The 24,050-nt window shown below is 44.4% G+C and overlaps 1 protein-coding gene across 5 annotated transcripts in view; it reads left to right on the top strand.

The window, feature by feature from the left end:
- PRKDC (protein kinase, DNA-activated, catalytic subunit) overlaps positions 1 to 24,050 on the top strand; it is a 794,135-nt gene that overhangs the window by 219,890 nt on the left and 550,195 nt on the right. For all 5 annotated transcript variants that reach the window (XR_013277654.1, XR_013277655.1, XM_077492661.1 and 2 more), the window contains exons 24-26: positions 4,457 to 4,620; positions 5,870 to 6,022; positions 18,556 to 18,663. Coding sequence is in view for 3 of the 5 variants with exons in the window: in XM_077492661.1 (XP_077348787.1) it covers positions 4,457 to 4,620; positions 5,870 to 6,022; positions 18,556 to 18,663 (425 nt within the window). In the remaining 2 variants the exon portion in view is untranslated. The remainder of the gene's footprint in view (positions 1 to 4,456; positions 4,621 to 5,869; positions 6,023 to 18,555; positions 18,664 to 24,050) is intronic.

Below are 24,050 nucleotides of genomic sequence, written 5' to 3'. Positions count from 1 at the left end.
CATTCCTAGAAATTACTTTGTGCCTCATATTCTGCCCTCATACAAACCGGACTTGACCAGAACTTGGCCTTAAGCAATTTAAAGGATATGTGTCGTTCTTTTCCAAAAAACCCTGGCCTCACTCTGTCTTATCATAACCTTTATTCTAGGTGTATCTTAGATCAGGTCCCCCTTACAGCATTTTGTGCTTCCATGGCACCTGAGTCTGGTTCTCTCTGCCCTGCAGAAATCACCATTTGAACACATCAGGAATATCCCCTTAGATAATCTCCTATGCAAAGTGGCCTTCTTGGTTGCTATTATGGCTACCAGATGTGTCTCTGAGCTATCAGCTCTCTTTTTGCAAGGGGCCATTCCCCATTCTCCTCCAGGAAGACTATTCTTTCTTCTTCTTTTCCTGAGTTGGCATCAGACTTCCACCTCAATGAAGACGTAGCCCTTCCTTCTTTGTAAAATACGTCTTTATTTATAAGTGCATTAGGTGCTCCACAGCTGTGTGAGTCCTTCAACACTCTCACTAAAATGGACTTACCAGATCAATGAATTAAAGAGGAAGTAAACCCTGATGGGTTTACTTCATCTTTGATTCCCTGCAAAGGTAAAGCATAATGAACTACTATGCATCACATAGTAGTCTATTATGTGTCACTTACCTGACACAGGAGCCAGCGAGGTCACCACTGTCCCCTGTAGTCCGGAGCCTCCATCTTCTTGGTGGATCACGCTGCTCCGGCGCTGTCATTTGTCTGAGCCGCGATGACGTCACTCCTGCGCATGCACACGGGAGCCGCCACTCGCAGCATATCGCAGTTAACTGCAGCGTGCTCAGTGCGCATGCGTCTTAAGACAGCGGTGCCTGTCTTTTGGCAAATATCTCCTAAGCCGTGTAGGTTTAGGAGCTATTTCTTAGACCTACAGGCAAGCCTTAATCTAGGCTTACCTGTAGGTCAAAGTGGGTTGTAAGGGTTTACAACCACTTTAATAAAATTATAGCCCAGCAAGAGGTTCAATAATATCTTCCAGTGATCACCGTTTTCCGGTCAAATTCTCCTTACATAGATCACATTGAATCAAAGGGAAAACAAAACCGAAGAAAGGAGGCTCCCATAGCGTAAAAACATCTTGCTGGTAAGAAAAATAATTCCTCTGTAATCCACTCACATTTGAAGAGTGCCTACCCGGCACTAGGGAGTATCGAACTCGGCAATACAATAGCTTCTAGTCTCTGGACCTGTCAGACTACAAGCGTAAGCCAGCATATGCAATGTCAAACAGCGTCCCTGCCCCACCCTACGTCCATTTAATCGTGTAACCAGTATTGGAGTTAAAAATCCATTCTTTAAGACGTCGCATGACGAAACGGACGTAGAGCGAAGCAAAGACATTGTTTGACATTGCATATGCCGCCTCTCGCTTGTGGTCTGTGACAGCTGCCCATTGAAGCACATTTCTGTGGAACTGTTATTTGTGACACACTATTTCACTATTCGTCCTTCTTTGTGCCTTGCTCCAAGCCACTCAAAAGAAAAGCTCTGAAATCCTAAAACTCATCTCTACAATGGCATCCTCCCCTGGGGGTGGGGGGGGGAGGCAGGGCAGGGTCATGATCAGAGTGAGCCTTCAGGGGCCATGGAATGTTTGCAGCTGTTTACAAAACTGCGGCCCCTGCCTATATTTCTAAAAAAAAAAAATTCTCAGCCATGATAGGATGGGAAAAAAGGTTAGTGGCTTTGATCGCATTCCATAATGGGATAAAATGAGACAGATTCCATTCCATTACCCTAGGACTCTCAAACTGAGGATCTGGGGGCGAGAGAATATTGGTTAATGCAAGGAAGCCTGCAATTAAGCCTGCATAATCATATATTATGGAGTCTGGAAAGCATATGTCTCCTGGTATGAAACCAGGGGTTGGCACCCCAGGAAATAGGTCATAAGTAGAATCCTTGACCTTCTGCAGATGGGGTTAGAAATAAAGCTGGCCTTGAGTACTTTCAAAGGACAGGTGTCGGCCTTATCAATATTTTTTCAACGACCACTTGCTTTGCATTCTCTGGTTCGTAGCTTTATTCAGGTACTAATGCTTAATCCTCCGGTTAGGTCACCCCCCTGAACCCTTGGGACTCGAATTTAGTTCTGTCGGCATTACAAAAATAACTTTTTCTCTTACGTTCACCGACTGACACACAGCTCCTTTCTTAGACGATCGGGTTGTTACGCAACCTTCAGCAGAGAACTAGGCAGAACATGTTAACCTGTTATAACAAAACAGCGGTCCCTTAGGTAACAACCCCCCAGCCTGCTTCCTGCAGCCTCAGTTTTTTTTTTTCTGCCTAGTGAAGGAGAAGGACCTAGGAACCCTGCGGGCCCATCAGTCCGTGAATTTTTTTCTGCAGAAGTTTGTCTTTTGCGCAAGTTTAAGATCCTGTGATCTGCTATCAACAGCCGGCTGGGTGACAGGCTGGATACCCTTCTCCTTGTAGTCTCCCCAGCCTGGCCAGCGAGCGTGTGCAGACCAGAACTTTGCGCTGGGTTGGCCTTGACATGCCCCCCAGCTCCAGGGGTGGCCGGTGTGCGTAATGCCCCGGGGAACACACATGACTGGGCTGCTGATGTCTGCGTCAGTGTGCTGGGCCAGCACCCACCCCGTTCTGTTCGGAGAGTGGGTCTGTGATGGAATGTTCACCAGCTCGTCAGGACTGCTAAGTACAGCTCTCCCTGCCTCGGTGGGGAAGAGCAGCTGGGCATTCCCTGGGAGGTCAATTCGGGGGTCCCTCACCTCCCTCTCTTCTCTCCTTGTCCCTATCTTTCCTCCCCCTCTGTGTGGGGGATGCTGTATGGGCTGCTGAGCGGTATGTGTGCCATAGACAGGGGCTCTCACCTGGGGTGGGGACTGCGCTGGGTAGCTGTGCCCTGGATGTCTGTAGGTCTCTCCCCTGGATGTCTGCTGATCGCTGTAGCGCTTTTTGCTGCCATTTCCTCTGCCTGTTTTCACTGTCCCTCATTGCATGCAGTGTTCGATGGCCATTTTTGGTGATACCAGGGAGCAGCATGGTCTGATTCCGTTTTACTATAGTACGGTGGCCATTTTGCCTGTTTTTATGTCCTTTATACTGGACCCTCAGCCATTTTGTTGAAGCCTGAACATGTTTTCATGTTCAGCGCTGTACAGTGGGGCTCAGCACAGCGTGGTTTTCTCTCACAAGCATCTGGGAGCTGACACAGGACACAGGCACACCTAGCTGTACAGCGCAGATCTTGGTCAGAGTGGTGAGTCCTGCGGTGGGGGCCCCTTAGCCTTCAGAAGTTATGGGTGGGACCATCACTGTCCTAAGTCCCCAACAGGTGGCAGACAGGGTAGGGTCAGCATGGCTTCAGAAACTGGTGTTTCTTCCCCCGAAATCCAGGCAATTGCAACTGGTTCGCCTGCAGACAGTGCAGTGCCTCTGGATGCTTTGTCGGCGATCCTTAATGCGTTCATTGCCAAGATGAAGGTAGTGCGTGGGTGCAAAGAAAACTAGTTTTTCTGTTAACCATATCTTCTGCAAGATGGGTTGCAGTGTTGGCTGCTCTTTCTTGCAAAGAGCCATATTATTATTCACAAGGATAAGATAGTATTGCATCATCCTAATTTTTTACCTAAGGTAGTATCAGGATTTTATCTAAACCAGGATACCATTTTTTTCCAGAACCCTGTTCTATGGAAGAAAAATCACTACATTCTCTTGATGCGGTGAAAGCAGTTAGTCTACTTAAAGGAGACTGATCAGATTTGGATAACGGATGTTTTGTTCGTATTGCCTGAAGGTCGTGAAAGAGGACAGGCAGTATCGAAATCTACTATTTCTAAATGGATTCAACAAGTAATCGTTAAAGCTTATGTTTAAAGAGGTAGATTCCACCCTCTCAAATCAAAGCGCACTCCTCTTGGGCTGTTAGTGCTCCGTGTGCAGTGCATCACTAATGGCTCAAATCTGGCAGGCCACAACTTGGTCTTCAACATACATTTACCAGATTATATCAGGTGGATGTAAAAAGGCATGAGGATATCGCCTTTGGGTGTAGTGTGCTGCAGGCAGCAGTATAAGTCCTCTAGTCTAAAGTAAAGTAATAGGGGGGGAATCTTTTAAGGAGGACACAAAGGAATTAATTTGCAGGAATTTCCTTTAACTTCCTGTTTGGCTATGGGGAAGGAAGTGAAGGGAAATCTCCCCAATGGGACACAGGGGTTATAAACCCTCCCTTGCTCTATCCAAAATTCAAAAATAAGTTTTGCCTATTGTTCTACTTTGTTAGTATATTTAGTTTTTTCAAGTCCTTTGTTATTTACAAGATGAGGGAATTATTTTAACTATAATTGGTATTTGATGGCGTTTCTTTCTCCATAAACTTTTCAGAATGTGTTTTTGTCTGTTTTCCCTTTTAAAAGTTTTTTTTTTTATTCCTCCATTCAAAGCTGCATCAACTGAGGAAATGATAAGAAATCATGTGTCATGGGACACAGAGAAGAGGCTAAGTTTTCCTGTGCCTTTTGCTGATATGAAACCTGTGATCTACTTGGACACGTTTCTGCCACGGGTGACTGAGCTGGCACTCTCTGCTGGTGACAGACAGACAAAGGTGCTGATAGCTTTATTTAAATTATTTGTTTCACTTATTTAACAAGTTAACTGATAAGCCTAGAATATTAATATTGTTTAATTGAATAACTATTCAATATTATATGGTAGGTATAACATTTGTTGTGGACAGAATCAATCTTTTTTTATTAGTTTGCCAAGAACACGTTACTTGTATAATAACATAAAGTCCTTTTTCAGTACATTTGACTATTTATAATTGTTCAAGCTGTTAGTATCGCTTTGAATATATTTGCGTATTTCCATATCCGTGAACAGACTAAGGTTTACTCTAGAGTTATCAATTGAAGCAGTATTCTAATAGATGCTTCTGCCACTTCAGTGTATAAGGGCAACACAAAAAAGTGCAGTATATTATTTCAGTACATGCGCATTTCCATTTATTTTTTCCCTTTAAAGGTCCTGTGAGTAAAGAAAAATACCCATTTGTTTGCTAGAAATGTACTCGCCTCCTATAGTCTAGTTGGGCACTGACAAAACACCGCACGTTTGTGTATGAAGTGTTGTCAGCCCTGACCAGTTGTCTTTGGCTAAACTACTGAATCTCTCCCACTGTCTTAAACTTCATAAAATAGGAACTAATTGTTCTGTACTCTAACTGGGAGTGCTGATCATACTCCTTAAGATGACAAGGAAAGTATACACAGGAGCCAGGACAACTCTGCATTTCTTATGTGATCTACAGGTATTTTTTCATTTTTCAAAAAGGTAAGAACTTTAGCAAACTGTCTCTAAACAAACTATTTTTACTATGTTCTCTTGTAAACTGACTGAAGCATCTGCTTTCATTATCACCATCTGAACAATCTCAGTGTTCTAGGAAAAGGAGAGCGATATATATCCCTATACCTGTAAGGTCATTAGAAATTACTTTAGTTAAAATGAAACCCTTATTTCAGGAAGTCCCTCTACAGTTCTAGCTTCAGCTTTAGGAAAGCACTGAGCCAGTCATACAGTGAGGTTATGTATGCAGTAACTGAGCATCCTCAGTTTTGTAATATTGAAAGGAATAAAACTTTTTTTTTTGTTGCCATTATTGGCACCTACAGTTTTAAATGCAAAAGGAATTTTATTACTTTTAACTCAAAAAATAGCACTTGGAGAAATTATCTATGCTTTATTTTCTTTAAAGAAAGTGCAGTTACCTTTTTAAGGTTTTGGGAATTCTTAAATACTAGCCATTTGAGTCACATAAAGAATGATAATTCCAATTGTTTTGTTCCTTCTAGGTTGTCGCCTGTGAACTTTTGCATAGCATGGTTACTTTTATGTTGGGAAAAGCATCTCAAATACCTGATTCAAATACAGGGCCTCCTCCAATGTACAGACTGTACAAGCGCATATTTCCTGTACTTCTCCGTCTGGCATGTGATGTTGATCAGGTATACAGGAAAGAACTGGATGCTTCTACCCCTAAAATGTTTCACAATGTCTCCAAAGCCAGCATTCCTCATTTTGTCATAAGAGTTCTGTTTCAGAGCCATAAAATAGACCATATATAGACCATTAATTAGCTCTATTATTTTTTTAATGTATGTGTTGTATTATGAAATGATGTATTTTTGAGTAGAATGTGGTAAGAATTGCAAAGGCTTAAAGTGTATAGGGGAAAACCTTATACTTTACATTTGGATATCGTGGGAAAGAGTTAGGCCCTCTTTCAAGTTATTATGGGTTGGAGTTCACATTGATTCATCCCTCTATTTGCACTGGTGACCATTGTCACTGAGAGAAAGTGATGGCAAATTGAAAAGTTTAGAGTTGTCTCTATAACAAGAGGTAAGGTGAAATGTTCCAATGGGGACAGCTGTCTAAGCGGAGAACACACTTTGGGAGTTTTCCTGATGTGGACGTGAAAGAAATTTAGCTAATGATACACAGAGAGCAAAAAATTATCTGGCAGGGGTTTTATCCCTTCCTTACTCCATCCAAACCTAAACAAAAGTTTTGGCTACATACAGTGCCTTGAAAAAGTATTCATCCCCTTTGAAATTTTTCACATTTTGTCATGTTACACCCAAAAGCTTAAATGTATTTTATTGGAATTTTCCCCAGACATCTTTCAGGACAGCACCTGAGAGATAGTGACTCCTCCCTAGGAAACACCTTCTTCCTCCAAACTTTAAAGGGAGACACCTCCCTACCAAACCTCAGTTATTGTGTTTCCTCCGGCCCAGAGGAACATCTTTTGGGAGGGAGCCAAGGTCTCGGGTGCTCATGAGGGACAAGGCTTCCTTCCCTTTTTTTCCTCCTCTAGGGACCCGCTGTCCTCCAGACCTACCCAGGTGTCAGCAGCGGTAGCAACCGGGCTCCTCTTCCCCTCCTAGTGGTCGGAGAGAGCCAAAGATTCGGTGGCCCGCACGGTCGTAGGGGCGGCGCGTGTGCGCCGCCATGTTTATCGGCGGTCGCACCAGAAGTGACAAACCGGGTCGGCAAAATCGTCGTTTCCGGCGTGGACGCAGGGGGGAGGAGGGAAGACAGGAGCTGGTGCCTATTTCTGCTTCCGGTCCAGTGTAGAGGCACTATGGGAGTCCGGAGGTGGCGTGTGAAGCCACAGGTGGATTTCTGCACACCTACTATGGTGGAGTCGGCGTCTGCAGCAGTGGGGACAGGCACAGGCACCAGCAAAGTCCAGGTAGGAGGCAGCGGTTAGTCTGCCTTATTCTCCTATATCAGGCTTTTGGTCTTTTTCTTTTTTTCTTCCCCCCTAGTGGCAAGGGGCCTGTCTGGACACTAGAGGCTGACTGGTTTCTTCTTAGTCCACCTGTGTGGTGATCCTTATCAAAGCAGAGACTAGGTTTTACTAAGGGTCCCCTGTTTTTTTTCCCTTTTTGTCTTTTTTTTCATAGGCTAAAACCTCTGACCCAAAGAAGAGATGTCCTTCTTGCAGGGCCAAATTGGGAGAAAGTTGGAAAAAAACCCTATGCAGTGCCTGCATCCCTTCTTTAGTTAAAGAGGAATCAGCCTTTGTATGTGAGGATCTGGTTGCCTCTGTAAAGAAAGCGCTATACACCACGATTCTGACTTTTCGTGACTCACTAGTGAACCCAGCTGCTAGTCAGCCTTCCACCTCAGAGGCCTCCCAGGTGTCTTTCTCTATCCCAGTGTTGGAATCTCTGCCTGAAAACCCTTCAGATCGGAAAAAGCAGTCCCCTGATCCTTCTGTTAAAGATTCAGAAGAGGAGATTGAGGAGACTGAGGCAGTCCCCTCTAAATTCAAACTGTCCCTTGAAGAGGTAGATGGGCTCTTAAGGCTATTCATGCTATGCTTGGCTTAAGTGAGGAAATAAAGGAATTGTCACTTCATGACCGCATGTATGCTGGGTTAGATGAGCCTAAGGGGCGAACATTCCCAGTTCATTCGATCATCTCTGAGGCCATTAAAAAAGAATGGCAAGATCCAGAGAGAAAGCCCTTTTTTTTTTTCCCAAAGCCCACAAGAGGGTTTACCTTTCGAGGAGGACCCTGCTGCGGTGTTGAACAAGTTGCCCAGGCTGGAAACCTTCTGCCAGGTTTCAAGGTCCACAAACCTGTCTTTTGAAGGCGTGGGGGTTTTAAAAGATCCAATGGACAAACGCATGGATCTTTTGCTCAAGAGATCATGGCAATCAGTTATGAGCAATTTAAAGCCAGCAATGGCCACAACATGTGTAGCCAGGAATTCGGAATACTGGGTTAACGAGCTGAAATCGCATATAGCGGCAGATTCCCCTAAACAGGAAATCTTAGATTCCTTTCCTACCCTGGTTGCTGCAGTTGCTTATGTTGCAGAAGCCTCAGCTGAGGCAATTAATATGTCAGCTAGGTCAGCAGCTTTAACAAATGCTGCTAGAAGAGCCTTATGGCTTAAAACCTGACCAGGTGATTCTGCATCAAAGAGCAAGCTGTATGGGATTCCCTTTTCGGCTCTGAGCTCGATAATATTCTTGACAGGATGGCCGATAAGAAGAGATCCTTCCCGGTCAAGAAGAAAAAGCAAGTTCCAAAACGTCTTTTTCAACCTCCAAAAACTCAGGATCAAGACAGCAAGTTTCAGGGGAGAAGGAAAAATTGGTCCGCTCCGAAACTGAAAGGCTTAAGGCAGAATTCTCTTCCATCCTTCTACACAGGCTGAGAAATCTCAATGACTTGTACCTGCGGGTGGGCGGAAGACTGCAAGAATTTCCTCCGCAGTGGTCAAGGATAACTTAAAATCAGTTTATTCTGACCACTCTCTCGCAGGGCTACACACTCGATTTTATCAAAAGCCCCCCCAAAAAAGGTTTTTAATTACAAACACCCCACAGGACTCGGTAAGGGCCCTGGCCATGAAGTCCTCTCTCGAGGAACTGATGCAGTAGGGTGTAGTAGTCCAAGTTCCACTAGAGAAACGGCAGGAGGGGTTTTATTCGCAATGTCTTCCTGGTAAAAAAAAAAGCCGTCAGGAAAATTTCGGTTGATTCTCAATCTAAAGCCTTTAAACGAATCCATCATGTACAGAAGGTTCAAGATGGACTCAGTCAGGAATCTTCTGACGCCAGGTTGCTTCATGGCATCAGTAGATTTGAAGAATGCATACCTGCATATCCCAATCTCACCCCAGTCTCAGAGGTTCCTCAGGTTGGCAGTGAGGATGGGGGGCGTGGTTCATCGTCTTCAGTTCGGAGCCTTTCCCTTCGGTCTGTCATCGTCATCCCGAATTGTTTCCAAGGTGATGGCAGAAGCGTTGGCTCCGCTGCGTCTTCAGGGAATCGCAGTTATTCCTTATTTAGATGATCTGCTATTTTTCGCCCCATCAAGCGAAGAATTGCAGATCAATTTAGGCAGAGCATGCAGCCATTTGGAGGCTCTGGGGTGGATTTTGAACCTCCAAAAGTCTTCCCTAAACCTATCCCAGGAGATTTGGTTTTTAGGGTATCTAATCAATTCTGTGGATCAAAGGATCTTTCTTCCTTTAGACAAGAGGGGCAGGATTCACAGTGCAGTTTCAATGCTGCAGACCAGCCAGCGTCTGACAGTAAGACAGGTTATGTCAGCTTTGGGTGTTCTGACCTCAACAATGCCGGCTGGCCAGTGGGCAAGGCTGCATTTCAGGTGTCTGCAGGCTTTTCTTCTGAGATCTTGGGATCACACAGTGGTACCCCTAGAGGCAGAGGTAAGAGTGCCAACCCAGGTGAAAAGGTCACTGTGGGGGTGGAAGAGACAGGATGTCCTATTGGAATGGTTAGTCTGGGCTTTTCCAGTCGAGAAAAGGCTAACAAAAGATGCCAGTTCCTGGGGGTGGGGAGCCCACCTAGGAAAGTCTTTCACTAAGGGAACCTGGTCCAAAGAAGAGGCCGCGAGGTCCCCAAACTGGAAAGGGCTCAAGGCGATTGCCTTAACTCTGGAGTCATTTGCTCAGGCTCTTCAGTCCCAGCATGTTCAGGTCCTAACAGACAATGCCACGGCTGCGGCCTATGTAAACAGGCAGGGGGGTACAAGGAGCAGGTTGCTGCAAGTACTAGACCCTAGAAATCTTCGATGGGCAGAAAGGCATTTGTTGTCGCTTTCGGCAGTCCACCTAAAAGGGGACTTGAACAGGGTGGCGGATTTCCTAAGCAGGAACCCTATTCAGGAAGCAGAATGATCTCTGAACCAAGAGGTTTTCGCAGTGATTGCTGAAAAGTGGGGGCAACCAGAGGTAGACCTGTTTGCCTCAAAAGATAATGCCCTGGTTCCCCAGTTCTTCTCCCTGAGCAATCGCGACGGGTCACTGGGGACAGATGTGCTAGCATATCCATGGGAATTCCATCTTTGCTATGCTTTCCCCCCGTTTCAGTTAATTCCGTTAATTTTAAGGAAAATTCTGAAATTTTTTGGCCAAAAAGGGCCTGGTTTTTGACCGTTCTAGGACTGGCAGTCAAGCCTTGTTGACATTTGCCCCTCAGGCACAATCTGGTACAAGGCTCGTTAAATCATCCAGGAGTGGCCAGCCTGGCTCTCACAGCCTGGTTTCTGAGAAGCAGCTCCTTAGGAGCAAGGGTTTTTCCAGCTGTTTTATCTCAACTCTTTTGTCAAGTATAAAAAAGGGTTACAATGGTCATTTACTCTAAGGTTTGGAAGGTTTATAATACATGGTGTATTTCATTCACCCAGGTCCCAGGGAGCCTTGTTTGCATCCTAGAGTTTTTACAAGATGGAGCAGACAAGGGACTAGGGGTTAGTACTCTGAAGGTGCAGGTGGCGGCACTATCTGTTTTTAGAAAGAGCTTTGGCCTCAGATCCGTTGGTGATAGGATTCTTTAAAGCTCTCAAGAGGTCTAGACCAGCACCTCTTAAGGTTTTTCCTAAATGGGATCTGTCGGTAGTCCTACAGTCTCTAACGATGGGTCCTTTTGAGCCTCTGGATGAAGCGCCTCTCAGATATCTGACGTTAAAGACCGTTTTTCTGATTGCCGTTGTCTCTGCACGCAGGATCAGTGAGCTAAATGCTCTATCTATTAAGGAACCTTATCTGTCTATTTTTCCAGACAGAGTCATTCTTAGGACAGATGCTTAGTTCTTACCAAAGGTAGCTTCAGTACAGAACCGTACTCGGGACATAGTACTTCCAACCTTCTGCGTTAACCCAGAAGGAGACCCTTTTCCACATGTTGGACGTCAGGAGGGCTCTGTTGTGTTACTTAGAAAGGACTTAGCTCTTCAGACGTTCAGATTCACTGTTTGTACTTTTTTCAGGTAATAGGGTTATCAAGCTTCTAAAGTTTCTTTAGCAAGATGGCTGAAATTGTCTATCTCAGAGGCATATTCCCAGGCAGGGTTATCCCCACCAGCAGGGATTTGTGCACACTCAACCAGGGCTCTGGCGTCTACATGGGCAGAGAGAGCTGGTGCCACCCCTGAACAAAGATCTGCAAGGCGGCGGCATGGTCGAGTTTTCACACATTTGTGAAATATAGGCTGGACCTCACATCTGCCAGCGATCAGGCGTTTGGCAGGAAGGTCCTGCAAGCTGTTGTCCCGCCCTAAGGGGTAAGTCTCTGTTATCCTCTCAGGTGCTGTCCTGAAAGACACCTTGGGAAAAACCAAGTTAGACGTACCGGTAACTTGTTTTCCAGAGTCTTTCAGGACAGCAACATCCCGCCCTATTGTATTTTATTATGCTACGCTGTGACTAACGTATGTGTTCCAGCCGGGGCCGGAGGTTCTCTGCTACAACTGGTGCCTCCCTTTAAAGTTTGGAGGAAGAAGGTGTTTCCTAAGGATGAGGGAGGAGTCACTATCTCTCAGGTGCTGTCCTGAAAGACTTCTGGAAAACAAGTTACCGGTAAGTCGAACTTGGTTTTTATGTGATGGAGCAGCATAAAGTGACACAATTGTCAAGTAGAAGGAAGATGATAAATTATTTTAATTTTTTTTTTTTTTTTACAAATAAATATCTTAAATGGGGCAAGCATTTATATTCAGCCCCATTACTCTAATACCCCTAATTAAAATATAGTGGAACCAATTGCCTTTAGAAGTCACCTAAATAGTAAATAGGGTCCACCTGTGTGTAATTTAATCTCAGTATAAATACAGCTGTTCTGTAATGCCCTCAAAGGTTTGTTAGAAAACCTTAGTGAACAAACAGCATTATGATGGCCAAGGAACACACCAGACAGGTCAGTGATAAAGTTGTGGAGAAGTTTAATAGCAGGGTTAGGTTATGAAAAAAAATCCTGAAGTTTGAACATCTCGCTGTGCACTGTTCAATCTATCATCTGAAAATTGAAAGTATGGCACAACTGCAAACCTACCAAGACATGGCCGTCCACCTAAACTGACAGGCCGGGCAAGGAGAGCATTAATCAGAAAAGCAGCCAAGAGGCCCATGGTAACTCTGGAGGAGCTGCAGAGAGCCACAGCTCAGGTGGGCAGAGCTGCAGAGATCCACAGCTTAGGTGGGAGAATCTATCCACAGGACAACTATTAGTCATGCACTCCACAAATTTGACCTTTTATGGAAGAGTATCAAGAAGAAAGCCATTGTTGAAAGAAAGCCATAAGAAGTCACATTTGCAGTTTGCGAGAAGCCATATGGGGGACACAGCAAGAAGGTGCTCTGGTTAGATGAAACGAAAATTCAACTTTCTGGCCTAAAAACAAAACGCTGTGTGTGGTGGAAAAATTACACTGGACACCATCCCCACCGTAAAACATGGTGGTGGCAGTATCATCCTTCTCTTCAGCAGGGACAAGGAAGCTGGTCAGAGTTGATGGGAAGTTGGATGGAGCCAAATACAGGGCAATCTTAGAAGAAAACCTGTTAGTCTTCCAAAGTCTTGAGACTGGGGTGGAGGTTCACTTTCCAGCAGGACAACGACCATAAACATACAGCAAGAGCTACAATGGAATGGTTTAGATCAAAGCATACTCATGTGTTCAAATGGCCGAGTCAAAATCCAACTGAGAATCTGTGGCAAGACTTGTAAATTGCTGTTCACAGATGCTCTCCAACCAATTTGACAGAGCTTGAGTGCTTTTGCAAAGAAGAATGAGCATAAAATCCACTCTCTATATGTGCAAAGCTGGTAGAAACATACTCCAAAAGACTTGCAGCTGTAATTGCAGCGGAAGGTGGTTCTACAAAGTATTAAAGCGGAGGTCCACCCTAAAGTGGACCTTCCGCTCATTGGAATCCTCCCCCCCTCTGGCGCCACAATTGGCACCTTTCAGGGGGGAGGGGGTGCAGGTACCTGTACAGTACCGGTATCTGCACCCACTTCTGGGATAGCTCTCTGCGGAAAGGAGCGTAGATTACGCCCCTTTCCGAAAGTCCCCCGCTGCCTGCTGGGAAACACACAGATCCCAGAGGCAGCTGGTCTATCCTTATTGCGCAGCGTGACTTGCGCATGTGCAGTAGGGAACCGGGAAATGAAGCCGAAAGGCTCCACTTCCTGATTCCCATACCCAAGATGGCGGCGGCAGCACCTGAGAGACAATCGAGAGATCGGCTTCCGGTGCCGACATCGCAGGTGCGCTGGACAGGTAAGTGTCACTATTTTAAAAGTCAGCAGCTGCAGTATTTGTAGCTGCTGGCTTTAAAAAAAAAAAAAAAAAAACGCAGACTCCCGCTTTAACTCAGGGGGGCTGAATACAAATGCATACCACACTTTACAGATATTTATTTGTAGAACAATTTTAAAACCATTTTATCATTTTTTTTCTTTCCACTTCACAATTATGTGCCACTTTGTGTTGGCCTATCACATACAATCCTGATAAAAGACATTTACATTTTTGGTTGTAACATGACAAAATATCGAAAATTTCAAGGTCTTTTTCCAGGCACTGTATACATGGTAATGCTGTGATGTTATTACCCTTTGAGTGATAGCCTAGTACAAAGTTTGCTAGTGTTCTAAGCCTATATTAATATGGTAAAACATTGCATTGTACTAGCAATTATATCCTGTATGACACTGATAATGGTATGGGCAGTGGAATGCAACTGCTTAGACTGGCCATACATGGTTCCTGCTGAACCGGAAGAGATCCGAATCGTTAATGGGCAGGCTGAATGCACCATGTTGATCAATGGATCAACTGGGTGCAACCAGCTTTCTGGATTCACTTCCAATTATCAAAAACTCCTGCTATAATCACTAGCGATAATCACCATCTTCTCCTGACAGGGATGGTTTCCCCTGCCGAGAGCAGACAATGGCTCAGCTGGATGGATTCCCCTGTGAGCACTATCCGTGTTGATGAGAAATTTGTACTGTGTATGGCCTGCCTTATTCTTTGGGGTTAATGAATATTCTGAGTAGTTTGAACATTTTCAATTTGTGTTCTTCTTAAAGCAGAACTCCAGAAAAAAATCTGTCTTTGTTATATGCCTGCTACTTCACCTACTTTGACATATCTTTATGTGCATAAATCAACTTCCTTTTCCCTCTGAAATAGTGGTAAAGGTTCTCACCCATCTGATGGATGACTATAGGAAGTATAGTGTCTGGAACCTTGCCCAGTTTAGCCAAGGTACAGGTTTTCTTTAACCCCTTCCCACCAACCATCTATATATAAACGGCTCCCAGCATAACATCCTGTGCTAGAGCTGTTTATAAATATTATCCCATTTTAAGTGAAATTTCACTCTCTTTATCAACATTAACTATTTTTAATCTTTAGGCCTCATTCATATGAGGCGGATCTGCTCAGCGGAGTCCGCCAGCTCAGCAGGAGATCGCTCCATTGATCTCTGCTAAACCGGCGGATGACAGGTTCATCTCCGCTCACTGAGCAGGGAGGGGTTTGTCAGAGCGCCGCTAATTCCTATGGAGAGTTCGGATGAAAACGGACAGCATGCCTGTTTTCATCAGATCTCATCCGATCCGCCAAGACAGATGGTGAACGTGTTGCCATATGTCTGATTTTCGCAGATCGGATAGCAGACAGGTGTCAGCGGACACATCTCCGCTGACATCCGTCTCCCCATAGAAGTCAATGGATGGCCCGCTCGGATCCACCTAAAAAAACAAAACAAACAGGCGGATCTGACTGAGCTTGCCATGTGAAAGGGGAATTATGCTGCTAGGATTAGCAAATAGGATAGTTTATCATATTTACTTGATTTAAATTTTTTTTTTTTTAATGTTACTTCCTGGTTTCCAGGCCTAGGCAAATTATGTCATACAAAGTGATCAAAGCAGCCAGCAACACTGTGAACTAAAGTCAGTAATACTTTATTGAACTCAAATGGCAAGGGGTATAAAGTCCAGTAGATAAAGATACTGACACATTTCACGCTACACGCCTTTTATCCATGAGTGCTTGGCTAAGAGTAGGGCCAGTAGAGGCCGAGATGTGTCATCGTCTTTATCTGCTGGATTTTATATCTCTTGCCATTTCATTTCAATAAAGTATTACCTCATTAGAACAAGTCCATAGGGTTGTAGTTCTGTGCCTTTTTTTTTTTTTCCCCTAATGATGTCATACTTCCAAGGAGGGTTCAGGAGTGGGGTTTTTCTTGGCTAAGTACACACTCCTTCCTGCATGCCTGAGCTAAGGGAAGATGGATTCCAGGAAGTAAATGCTACACAAATCATCTGCCCTTACTCAAGATGCCCATGGCCAGAAATGTTAGGAGGTGTTTTTCAAAGTGATTTCTCAGCAAAATAAAGCATGGAGACATGGATGGATGGTGGGTGGGTCACTTTGCTTTGAGTATTAAAAATATATTGAATGACATTTTCAGTTTGTGGTGCTCAGATACAGTGTAGTCGGGCTTTAACAACCTCCAGCCTTCACTTGACACAGGTGGCGGCTCTCAATCTGAGCGCCTAATGATAACTCGGGTCTCTAATAGAGCTGCACAATTAATAGTGATCTCCATTCAACCCCCCTGACTTAGCTGTCAAAAGAAAACATCCAGCAGTCTGCCAAGTTTTTAACATGAAACATTGTAACTAACACTTCCTTCTTAGATCATAAATCCAGGCAGTCTGCCAAGTTTTTAACAACATGTAAATGCAGGAAGTTTAACCACTTAAAGTCGGAATGTTTTTCTGACACTTGTTTCTTAAGTTAAAATCAATATTTTTTGCTAGAAAATTACTTGGAACCCCCAAACATTATATATATTTTAGCAGAGACCCTAGGGAATAAAATGTCAATTGCTGCAATATTTTATGTCACACTGTATTTGCCCAGCGGTCTTTCAAACATAATTTTTGGGAAAAAAATACACTTCAATGAATAATAAAAAACAAAACACGAAAATTTTAAGTTAGCCCAATTTTTTTGTTTTAATGTGATAGATGATGTTACGCAACAAGAATCGTGATCTATCTTCTAAGCAAAAAAAATTGTAATTCTCATTTTAACCAGAATCGTGCAGCTCTAGCCTCCACTGATGAATGTTTTTTTTTATCATGCCCTTATGTTGACATGCGAGCTGGAGGCTTCAAGCGGTTCTTCACCCTAAAGGGAAAGTTCCGCTAATCTGATCCCCCCCCCTCCGGTGCCACAATCGGCACCTTTCAGGGGGGAGGGGGTTGCAGTTACCTGGATAATCCAGGTATCTGCACCCACTTCCGGGCAGACCGCCGCAGACGCCCCGCCCCCCCGTTGTGTTCTGGGAAACACACAGTTCCCAGAGACACAGCAGGGGACCATAAGAGACGCTCAGAGCGACTCGCGCATGCGCAGTAGGGAACCGGGAAGTGAAGCTGTAATGCTTCACTTCCCGGTTCCCTGACAGAGGATGGCGGCGGGGGCAGCAGCGAGACGAGCGATCACTCGTCACCTGCCTCCGCCGACATCGCTGGACCCTGGGACAGGTAAGTGTGATTTTATTAAAGCGGAGGTTCACCCTAAAGTGGACCTTCCACTCATTGGAGCCCCCCCCCCCCTCCGGCGCCACAATTGGCACCTTTCAGGGGGGAGGGGGGTGCAAGTACCTGTACAGTACAGATATCTGCACCCACTTGCGGCGTAGATTCTGCAAAAGGTACGCCCCTTTCCGCAGAATCTACGCCCCTTTCCGAAAGTCCCCCGCTGCCTGCTGGGAAACACATGGATCCCAGAGACAGCGGGGACCATTCTTATTGCGCAGCGCGACTCGCGCATGCGCAGTAGGGAACCGGGAAATGAAGCCGAAAGGCTCCACTTCCCATACCCAAGATGGCGGCGGCAGCACCCGAGAGACGATCGAGAGATCGGCTTTGGGTGCCGACATCGCGGGCGCGCTGGGCGGGTAAGTGTCCTTATTTTAAAAGTCAGCAGCTGCAGTATTTGTAGCTGCTGGCTTTAAAAAAAAATAAAAAATGACGGAACTCCCGGTGGACTCCCGCTTTAAAAGTCAGCAGCTGCAATATTAGTAGCTGCTGGCTTTTAATATTTTTATTTTAGGTGCAGAACCGCTTTCAGTGAAAAAAATGAATAAATTCCAAAAATAGGAAAATATTACCTTTTTATGCTTTTGTCAGCCTTATAATAAAAGTAGTGGGTTTTTAAATTGAATACAAGTTTTATATAGCCTTAAAAAATAAAATAATTTAGGCATACAGATTAGTTATGATGAAGAAAAAATATTTTATTCATTAAACATTACAACAAAGTTACTAAATGTTGTCTTGATATTGGTCTGCTGTAATCTACAGCATAGCAGGATTTCTTGGAGAGGCATCACTCAGAGCCAATCAGCCTTTTCTGAAGTGCACATATCCTGATATTAAACAGGCTGTAAGAGAAAAATAACGATTATTGCTTGTGCTGGTGATCATTCATTGAGCAGTTGATGGGCTTAAAGTGTAAACATATTTACCTGCTCTGTGCAATGATTTGCACAGAGCAGCCCTGAACCTCCTATTCTCAGGTCCCCCAATGGTTCTCTCGGCTCCCCTCCCCTGCTGCTGGGTGCCCTCATAGCAAGCCACTCGCTATGTGGGCACTTGTACATTGACACACAGAGTTTGACTTGTCCCCATCCCCACTCTTTCCTGACTGTCTGTGATTTACAATCTCTTAGCCTATGAGGAGGGAGAGAGCAACTGCTCTCGTGCACAGCTGCAGATTGAGATCGGGCTCAAGTAAGTATAAGGAGGGGCTGGGGGTGGGGGAGCTATCCACAGAAGTTTTTTTTTTACCTTAATGCAGAGAATGCATTAAGCTAAACTTTTTACCTTTTTAGAAACACTTTAAGAGTTGATTCATACAAAGTGTGCGGTGGAGGTGGAAAATATGCCATTGCTAAATGACAGAGGTCACAAAACCACCTCCAAAAAAATCTGGCTGGTAAAACAGAGCCCACACTTTTCTATAAACTGTATTGAAGTAGCTGCTTTTAAAACAGTACTATCGTTAACATTAGTTCTATATTTTTAAACAAAGTATGTTCTGTATGAAAAAAAAAAGAAAAACTTTTCTTACTTTGTAAAATATTACACTAAGCATGCTCTATATTTTTGCCTAGGTAACAAGACAACTATATGAGCCACTTGTTATGGGTCTCATTCATTGGTTCACTAACAACAAAAAATTTGAAAGCAATGATACAGTGGCTTTACTGGACGCTATTTTGGTATGTCTTTTCTGGATGACATTTGTTGTTGTTTTTATGCTTTTTCTAATACTATTTTTATATGATTTTTACATTTGTGCATGCATGCTCTTTTTTACACATTATTAATCATGGCCATGTGGTTCTCTTGAATATTAGTGCAGAGAGGTGTGCAGTCTACAAAAAAAAACATACTATTTTATGCATCAGGCCTGGGATCTTTAAATGCTTAATTCCCAAAAGATCACACAGATGAGCATGCAAATGTTGAGGTGAAAGACAAATGAGCAGATCATTTGAACTGTGCATGTATATATGTGTGCGTATGTATTTCTCTGGGGGCTGGATGCATGTTAAACATTTAATTCAACATATCTGCAGAATCATTGTTGATAATAAATCAGTGAGCCACATAAGACAGAGCTGCTGGTAAAGGTAGGAATTCATGTGTCGCTTTCACTTGTTGAGCCCTGCAGATTGAATGTAATCACTCAGTTCCCCTATCAATTCTAAACAGTGTATATGGAGAATTCTCCCTAGCTGCCTAGTGTACTGTAAAAAACAGTGGTCATGCGGGTGTCAGAATACAAGAACAGTGACTGTATCTGATTGGTTGCAGTCAATGTTAGGCTGGAAGTTTTTTGCCTGGCTCCTTCAATTTTCAGATTGAAGTTTGTCAAGCGAGTTGGTGCCGACAGGGTTAACCAAGGCTCGAATGAACATTAAAGCAGAACTTCTCTCTCTAAAATAACATGAACTTTTTTTTTAATCCTTGCACTGATAGTGTTAGTATATAAATAGGAAGGAATATTATATTTACTTATTTAAATGTTTTTTCTTATTGTACATCACAGGACACAGAGCCATAGCAGTTACTATGTGGGTTATAGGCCACCTTCAGGTGATGGACACTGGCACTGTTAGAATATAATTGACTTGTTTATGTATATAATCATGTATTCTAGATATGGATAAAGTGAAATTATATATATATATATATATATATATATATATATATATATATATATATATATATAAATATAAAAGTCTGTTTGAAGCTTCAAATACATTTCTTGAGAAAAGCAGTTCTATGTACATCTCGCATATGGCTGTAGTTTAGAGTGAGTTGACCATTCACCTCCCCCCATCCCAAGAGATAAGATTACATCCTTGTCCAAAGACAGAGTTTCAGTATGTTATCTAAAAGTAAGTTATTTCTTTATATTACAATATTTCCTGATTAGGATTATTATTAAGTTCATTATATTGTAAATGTGTATAATCCATCTACTGATATATGTAGTATTCATAGTATCATAGTTAGTAAGGTTGAATAAAGACACTAGTCCATCCAGTTCAACCTGAGTGATTGGTCCCTACCCTCAAGGAGCCCACAATCCAACGTCCTCATTCATTTCTAGGGCCAATTTTGGACAGAAGCCAATTAACCTACCTGCATGTCTTTGGAATGTGGGAGGAAACCGGAGTACCCGGAGGAAACCCATGCATGCACAGGGAGAACATGCAAGCTCCAGGCAGGTAGTGTCGTGGTTGGGATTCGAACCAGCAACCCTTTTTACTGCTAGGTGAGAGTGCTAACCACTACACCACTGTGCCGCCTATTTGGTTTAGAAGATAGGAAACTTGTATTGTATAAGTTAAAAGGTTTAATACATGGCAGTTTTGGCATCCCAATGGAATGTTTTGATTAGAGACGGATTTGTATTTCAACATCCTGTTGGATGAGGTGGGAGGGAACTTGCTCATTCAAAATTCGCAGGCATTCTGTGGAACAACATAGCCCAGCGGAACTCTTAAACCATCCTTAATTGGGAAAAGGGTGGGGGAGTTAGTTGTAGGAGTAGTAAGTTAGTAAAAATACAGACGGGCTGTTTCTAGAGAGCAGATTTGCACTCCAGCAGATACGAGGAGACATTGAAGGAGGCTTACAGACCACCTTAAACACACACACACACACACACACACACACACACACACACACACACACACACACACACACACACACACACACACACACACACACACACACACACTCTCTATCTTAATTTCAAGAATTAGAAGCTTATCGATGCTATTTTATATTCTACATTTTGACACTGTTTTTGTAATATTTTGCTGTTTTTATTATTAAATCAAATTTTGAGTTTTTACACAAGAACTGAACGGATTTTCTTGGAACTTTCCTCATCAATATGAATTATTGAAATATAGTTAATACAGTAATAACTCGATTTTTACAGGCATGCCCTAAGACAAAAAGTGCCCTCCCTATATAACCCCTCCCACTTCTGGGAGTACCTCAGTTTTTTGGCCAGTGTCTAAAGTGTTGGGCACGTGTAAAAATGTGCTGTGCTGAGCTCCACTGGAGCAATTCTTGCTGGGGCTAGCCATGCTGACCAGATCCATTCAAAGTGTCTCTTCTGACCAAATTGAATGGTACCCGGGCCTCGTATCCGAAGAAAGGAGGTTTTGCCTGTGAATGCTTCTCTTTTTGGAGAGCTGGACCCCAGGATCCAGTACTTTTTGGTAGTAAGGCCATAAAGTTTTACTGGTGGGGTGCTGTTACAGCTCCAGGATAGTGGGTTTCCTGAGGATCCCCAGCTCCTGAAGGTTTAACGGAAGCCACCGTGTAGGGTGAAGATTGGGTCTGTTGGTTTACCACCGAAAACCGTGCCGCGGGAAAGGTAAGTGGAGTTTTCTAAATACATTTTTTGTATTTTTCTTATGCATGTCTCCTTTAAAGATCAGTAAAATGTTGTCATGCCTATATGTCACCACTGGGGGGCTGTATTGAGCATTCACCACCTCTCGCTGAGAGAACACGCTTTGTCAGAGAGCTGAGATGCTTCTTCCTCCAGCCAGACAGCAGGGCCTCCCGTAAGCTTGAGGGGGGTTCTTCTCCCCGTTTATCGACCCCCTGTGCTGACAGTAGAAGAAGCGCTATAAAGTTTATCTTTGAAATAAAAAAGCAGAGAAAACTGGCCCGCCCCCCGCACCATGCTGTTTCTTCCTATAGGTCCAAGAGGATCTGTAGTCTGCCCCTTGTGCTTTATTTTAAGGGGGGGGGAAGAGCCGTAGGCAATGTGGAGGGATGGTACTTAGCAGCGCCGGCATTCTCCGATGCCCAACACGAGGAGGCAAAGTTTTAAAAGCACCTTTGTGTGTTACTGCAGGTGGAGGGACACGAGCAAAAGGTGGCGTTAAGGGGTCTTTCCTTTGACACATTTTTACTGCTGCATCAGGCTGGGCTTTAATAGCAGCAATTGTGCTGGACTATAGCCCAAGCAGTGTATGCATTCCTTCTGGTAGTGCCTCTGCTTGGTGCATCAGGCTATGAGCGGAAGAGGGACAAGGAACACCTCAAAGGGTTCTAGAAGATCTGTTTCACAACAATCTAGATCCATATCTAAAAAGATTGCATCCTCCTCTAAGTGATGTGGCCGATCAGAGTGCGCCATCAGGGGGGACTGGTGTTACAGCAGTTCTAGACACTACAGCCCCTATATATGTCACTGAGGGAGTTTTTTCTTCTACCATTTCAAGTTTGAAGCAGAAGATTGATGCTTTATTCGCTTCCTGCAGTGGGCCTAAGCGAAGAAGATCCCCGTCCATTGCTTAGGACTCTCATACTGAGGAGCAAGAGGCAAGATATCATGAAATTCTCTCAAAAGATCAGGAAGAGGCTGATGACTCCTGTTCTGAAGATCCTAATATGGAATGAATGGCCTCACAGGAGAGACAGTTGGTGGTACACTCCCTCACTATATTGGTCCGCTCAACTTTTTTGTTGCCTCTAACGCAGTCAATCGATGAGCCCACCTCTGGTTTGGGATCACTAAAGCCTCCCCTATCTGATGGTACCTCCATTCATGACTAAAGAAACTTATGTATTCTGAGTGGGAGCACCCAGATAAACTGTTTTTCTTTTCTTACATCAGAGGACACAGAACCATAGTAATTACTATGTGGGTTATATTGGCGTATCAGGTGCTGGACACTGGCATGCCTCTTAAGGCGTGAACTTCCCCCATATAACCCCTCCCACTACTGGGAGTCCTCAGTTTTTTTTTGCCAGTGTCTAAGATGTTGGGCACGAGTAAGGATGTGTTGTACTGAGCTCCACGGGCAGTAATCCTTGATGAGAGCCAGCCATCCTGACCGGATCCGTTCTGATGTCCCTGTAATGGACTAAATGAATGGTACCTGGGCCTTGTAATCCGAAGACACAAGGTTTTGCTTGCGAATGCTTTTGAGAGCTAGGCCCTGGGATCCAGTACTTTTTGGTAGTAAGGCCAATAAAAGTTTACTGGCAGGGTGCTGTCGCAGGTCCAGGATTGTGGGTCAACCTGAGTGTTCCCTGGTACCTGAAGGTTTCCTTTAAGGTCTCGGAGCCTACCGTGAAGGATGAAGATTGTTTTTTTTATCTCTGATAAAACCCTGCTGCGAGGATAAGGTAGGGGAGATTTTCTCAGGAATGTCTCCTTCCATGTATTATGTTGTCATGTTTGTGTGTCACCACTAGGGGCTATATTAAGCACTCACCATTCTGACGCTGGAAACAGCAGAAGCTCCACTCTCCTCTCCTTCTAAGCCAGCTCAGACTCTCAGGTAAGAGGAAGGGGGTTCTGATCACTTCCTGGGGCCCCAGATTGGTGGTGTTTGTCTTATTTGATGCCAGCCAGCTGCCTTATTCTTTTGGTTAAAAAAAGAAATAAAAATGTTTTTGGCAGACCTCACTGGAGCAGCGGATTTACTCCCTGCCATGATGCTCGTGGGAAACCCAGCTTCTTTTTTGAAAGAGGATGGGGAGTGCCCATATTCCACGTGGGGGTGTCAGACACCGGCCACACATGCAGGAAGTAGGACTTCCTGGGGTATGGCTATTTAGATTGGATAGGTACATCCAAAAGGGTTAAAGCGCTCTTTACCAGTAAAAGGAGGTTAAACATGTCTCCTTTAATTGTGCAGCCTCTCCTATGCCTGGGGCATCTGCCTTTAGGCCAGTCATGTCCAAAGTCCGGCCCGCGGTCCGGTTTTGTATGGCCCCCACCTTGCCCCCAGCTTCTCCTGCATTATGGCCCGCCTGGCTCCGCACACCCCGAGCGCCTCTCTGACAAGCTGAGGCGTGTGCGGCAGGTCCGGAGCCTGTGATTCCGGCGGGGATTGGTGACGGTGATTGGCTGCTAGTGCCTCTCACCCCGCCTCTCATCCCCGCCTCCCACTGACAATCAGATGCTGGGGGCGGTCCAAGGCCTCCGGGAAGCTGACAGCACACGCCGCCAATAGCAGACACTGAGCTGTCCCTGCAGCAGCTGCAGATCTCTCAGTGCCTGTGATTGGCAGCGCGGATTGGCTGCGGCGCCGCGCGCTGTCAGCTGCCTGAAAGC

Source organism: Lithobates pipiens, unplaced genomic scaffold, assembly GCF_037356315.1.
Source record: "Lithobates pipiens isolate NorthernLeopardFrog02 unplaced genomic scaffold, aLitPip1_a1.2 Scaffold_19, whole genome shotgun sequence".
NCBI lineage: Eukaryota > Metazoa > Chordata > Amphibia > Anura > Ranidae > Lithobates > Lithobates pipiens.
Note: the sequence above shows the minus strand (reverse complement) of the source record. Positions and strands in the feature narration are given on the sequence as shown.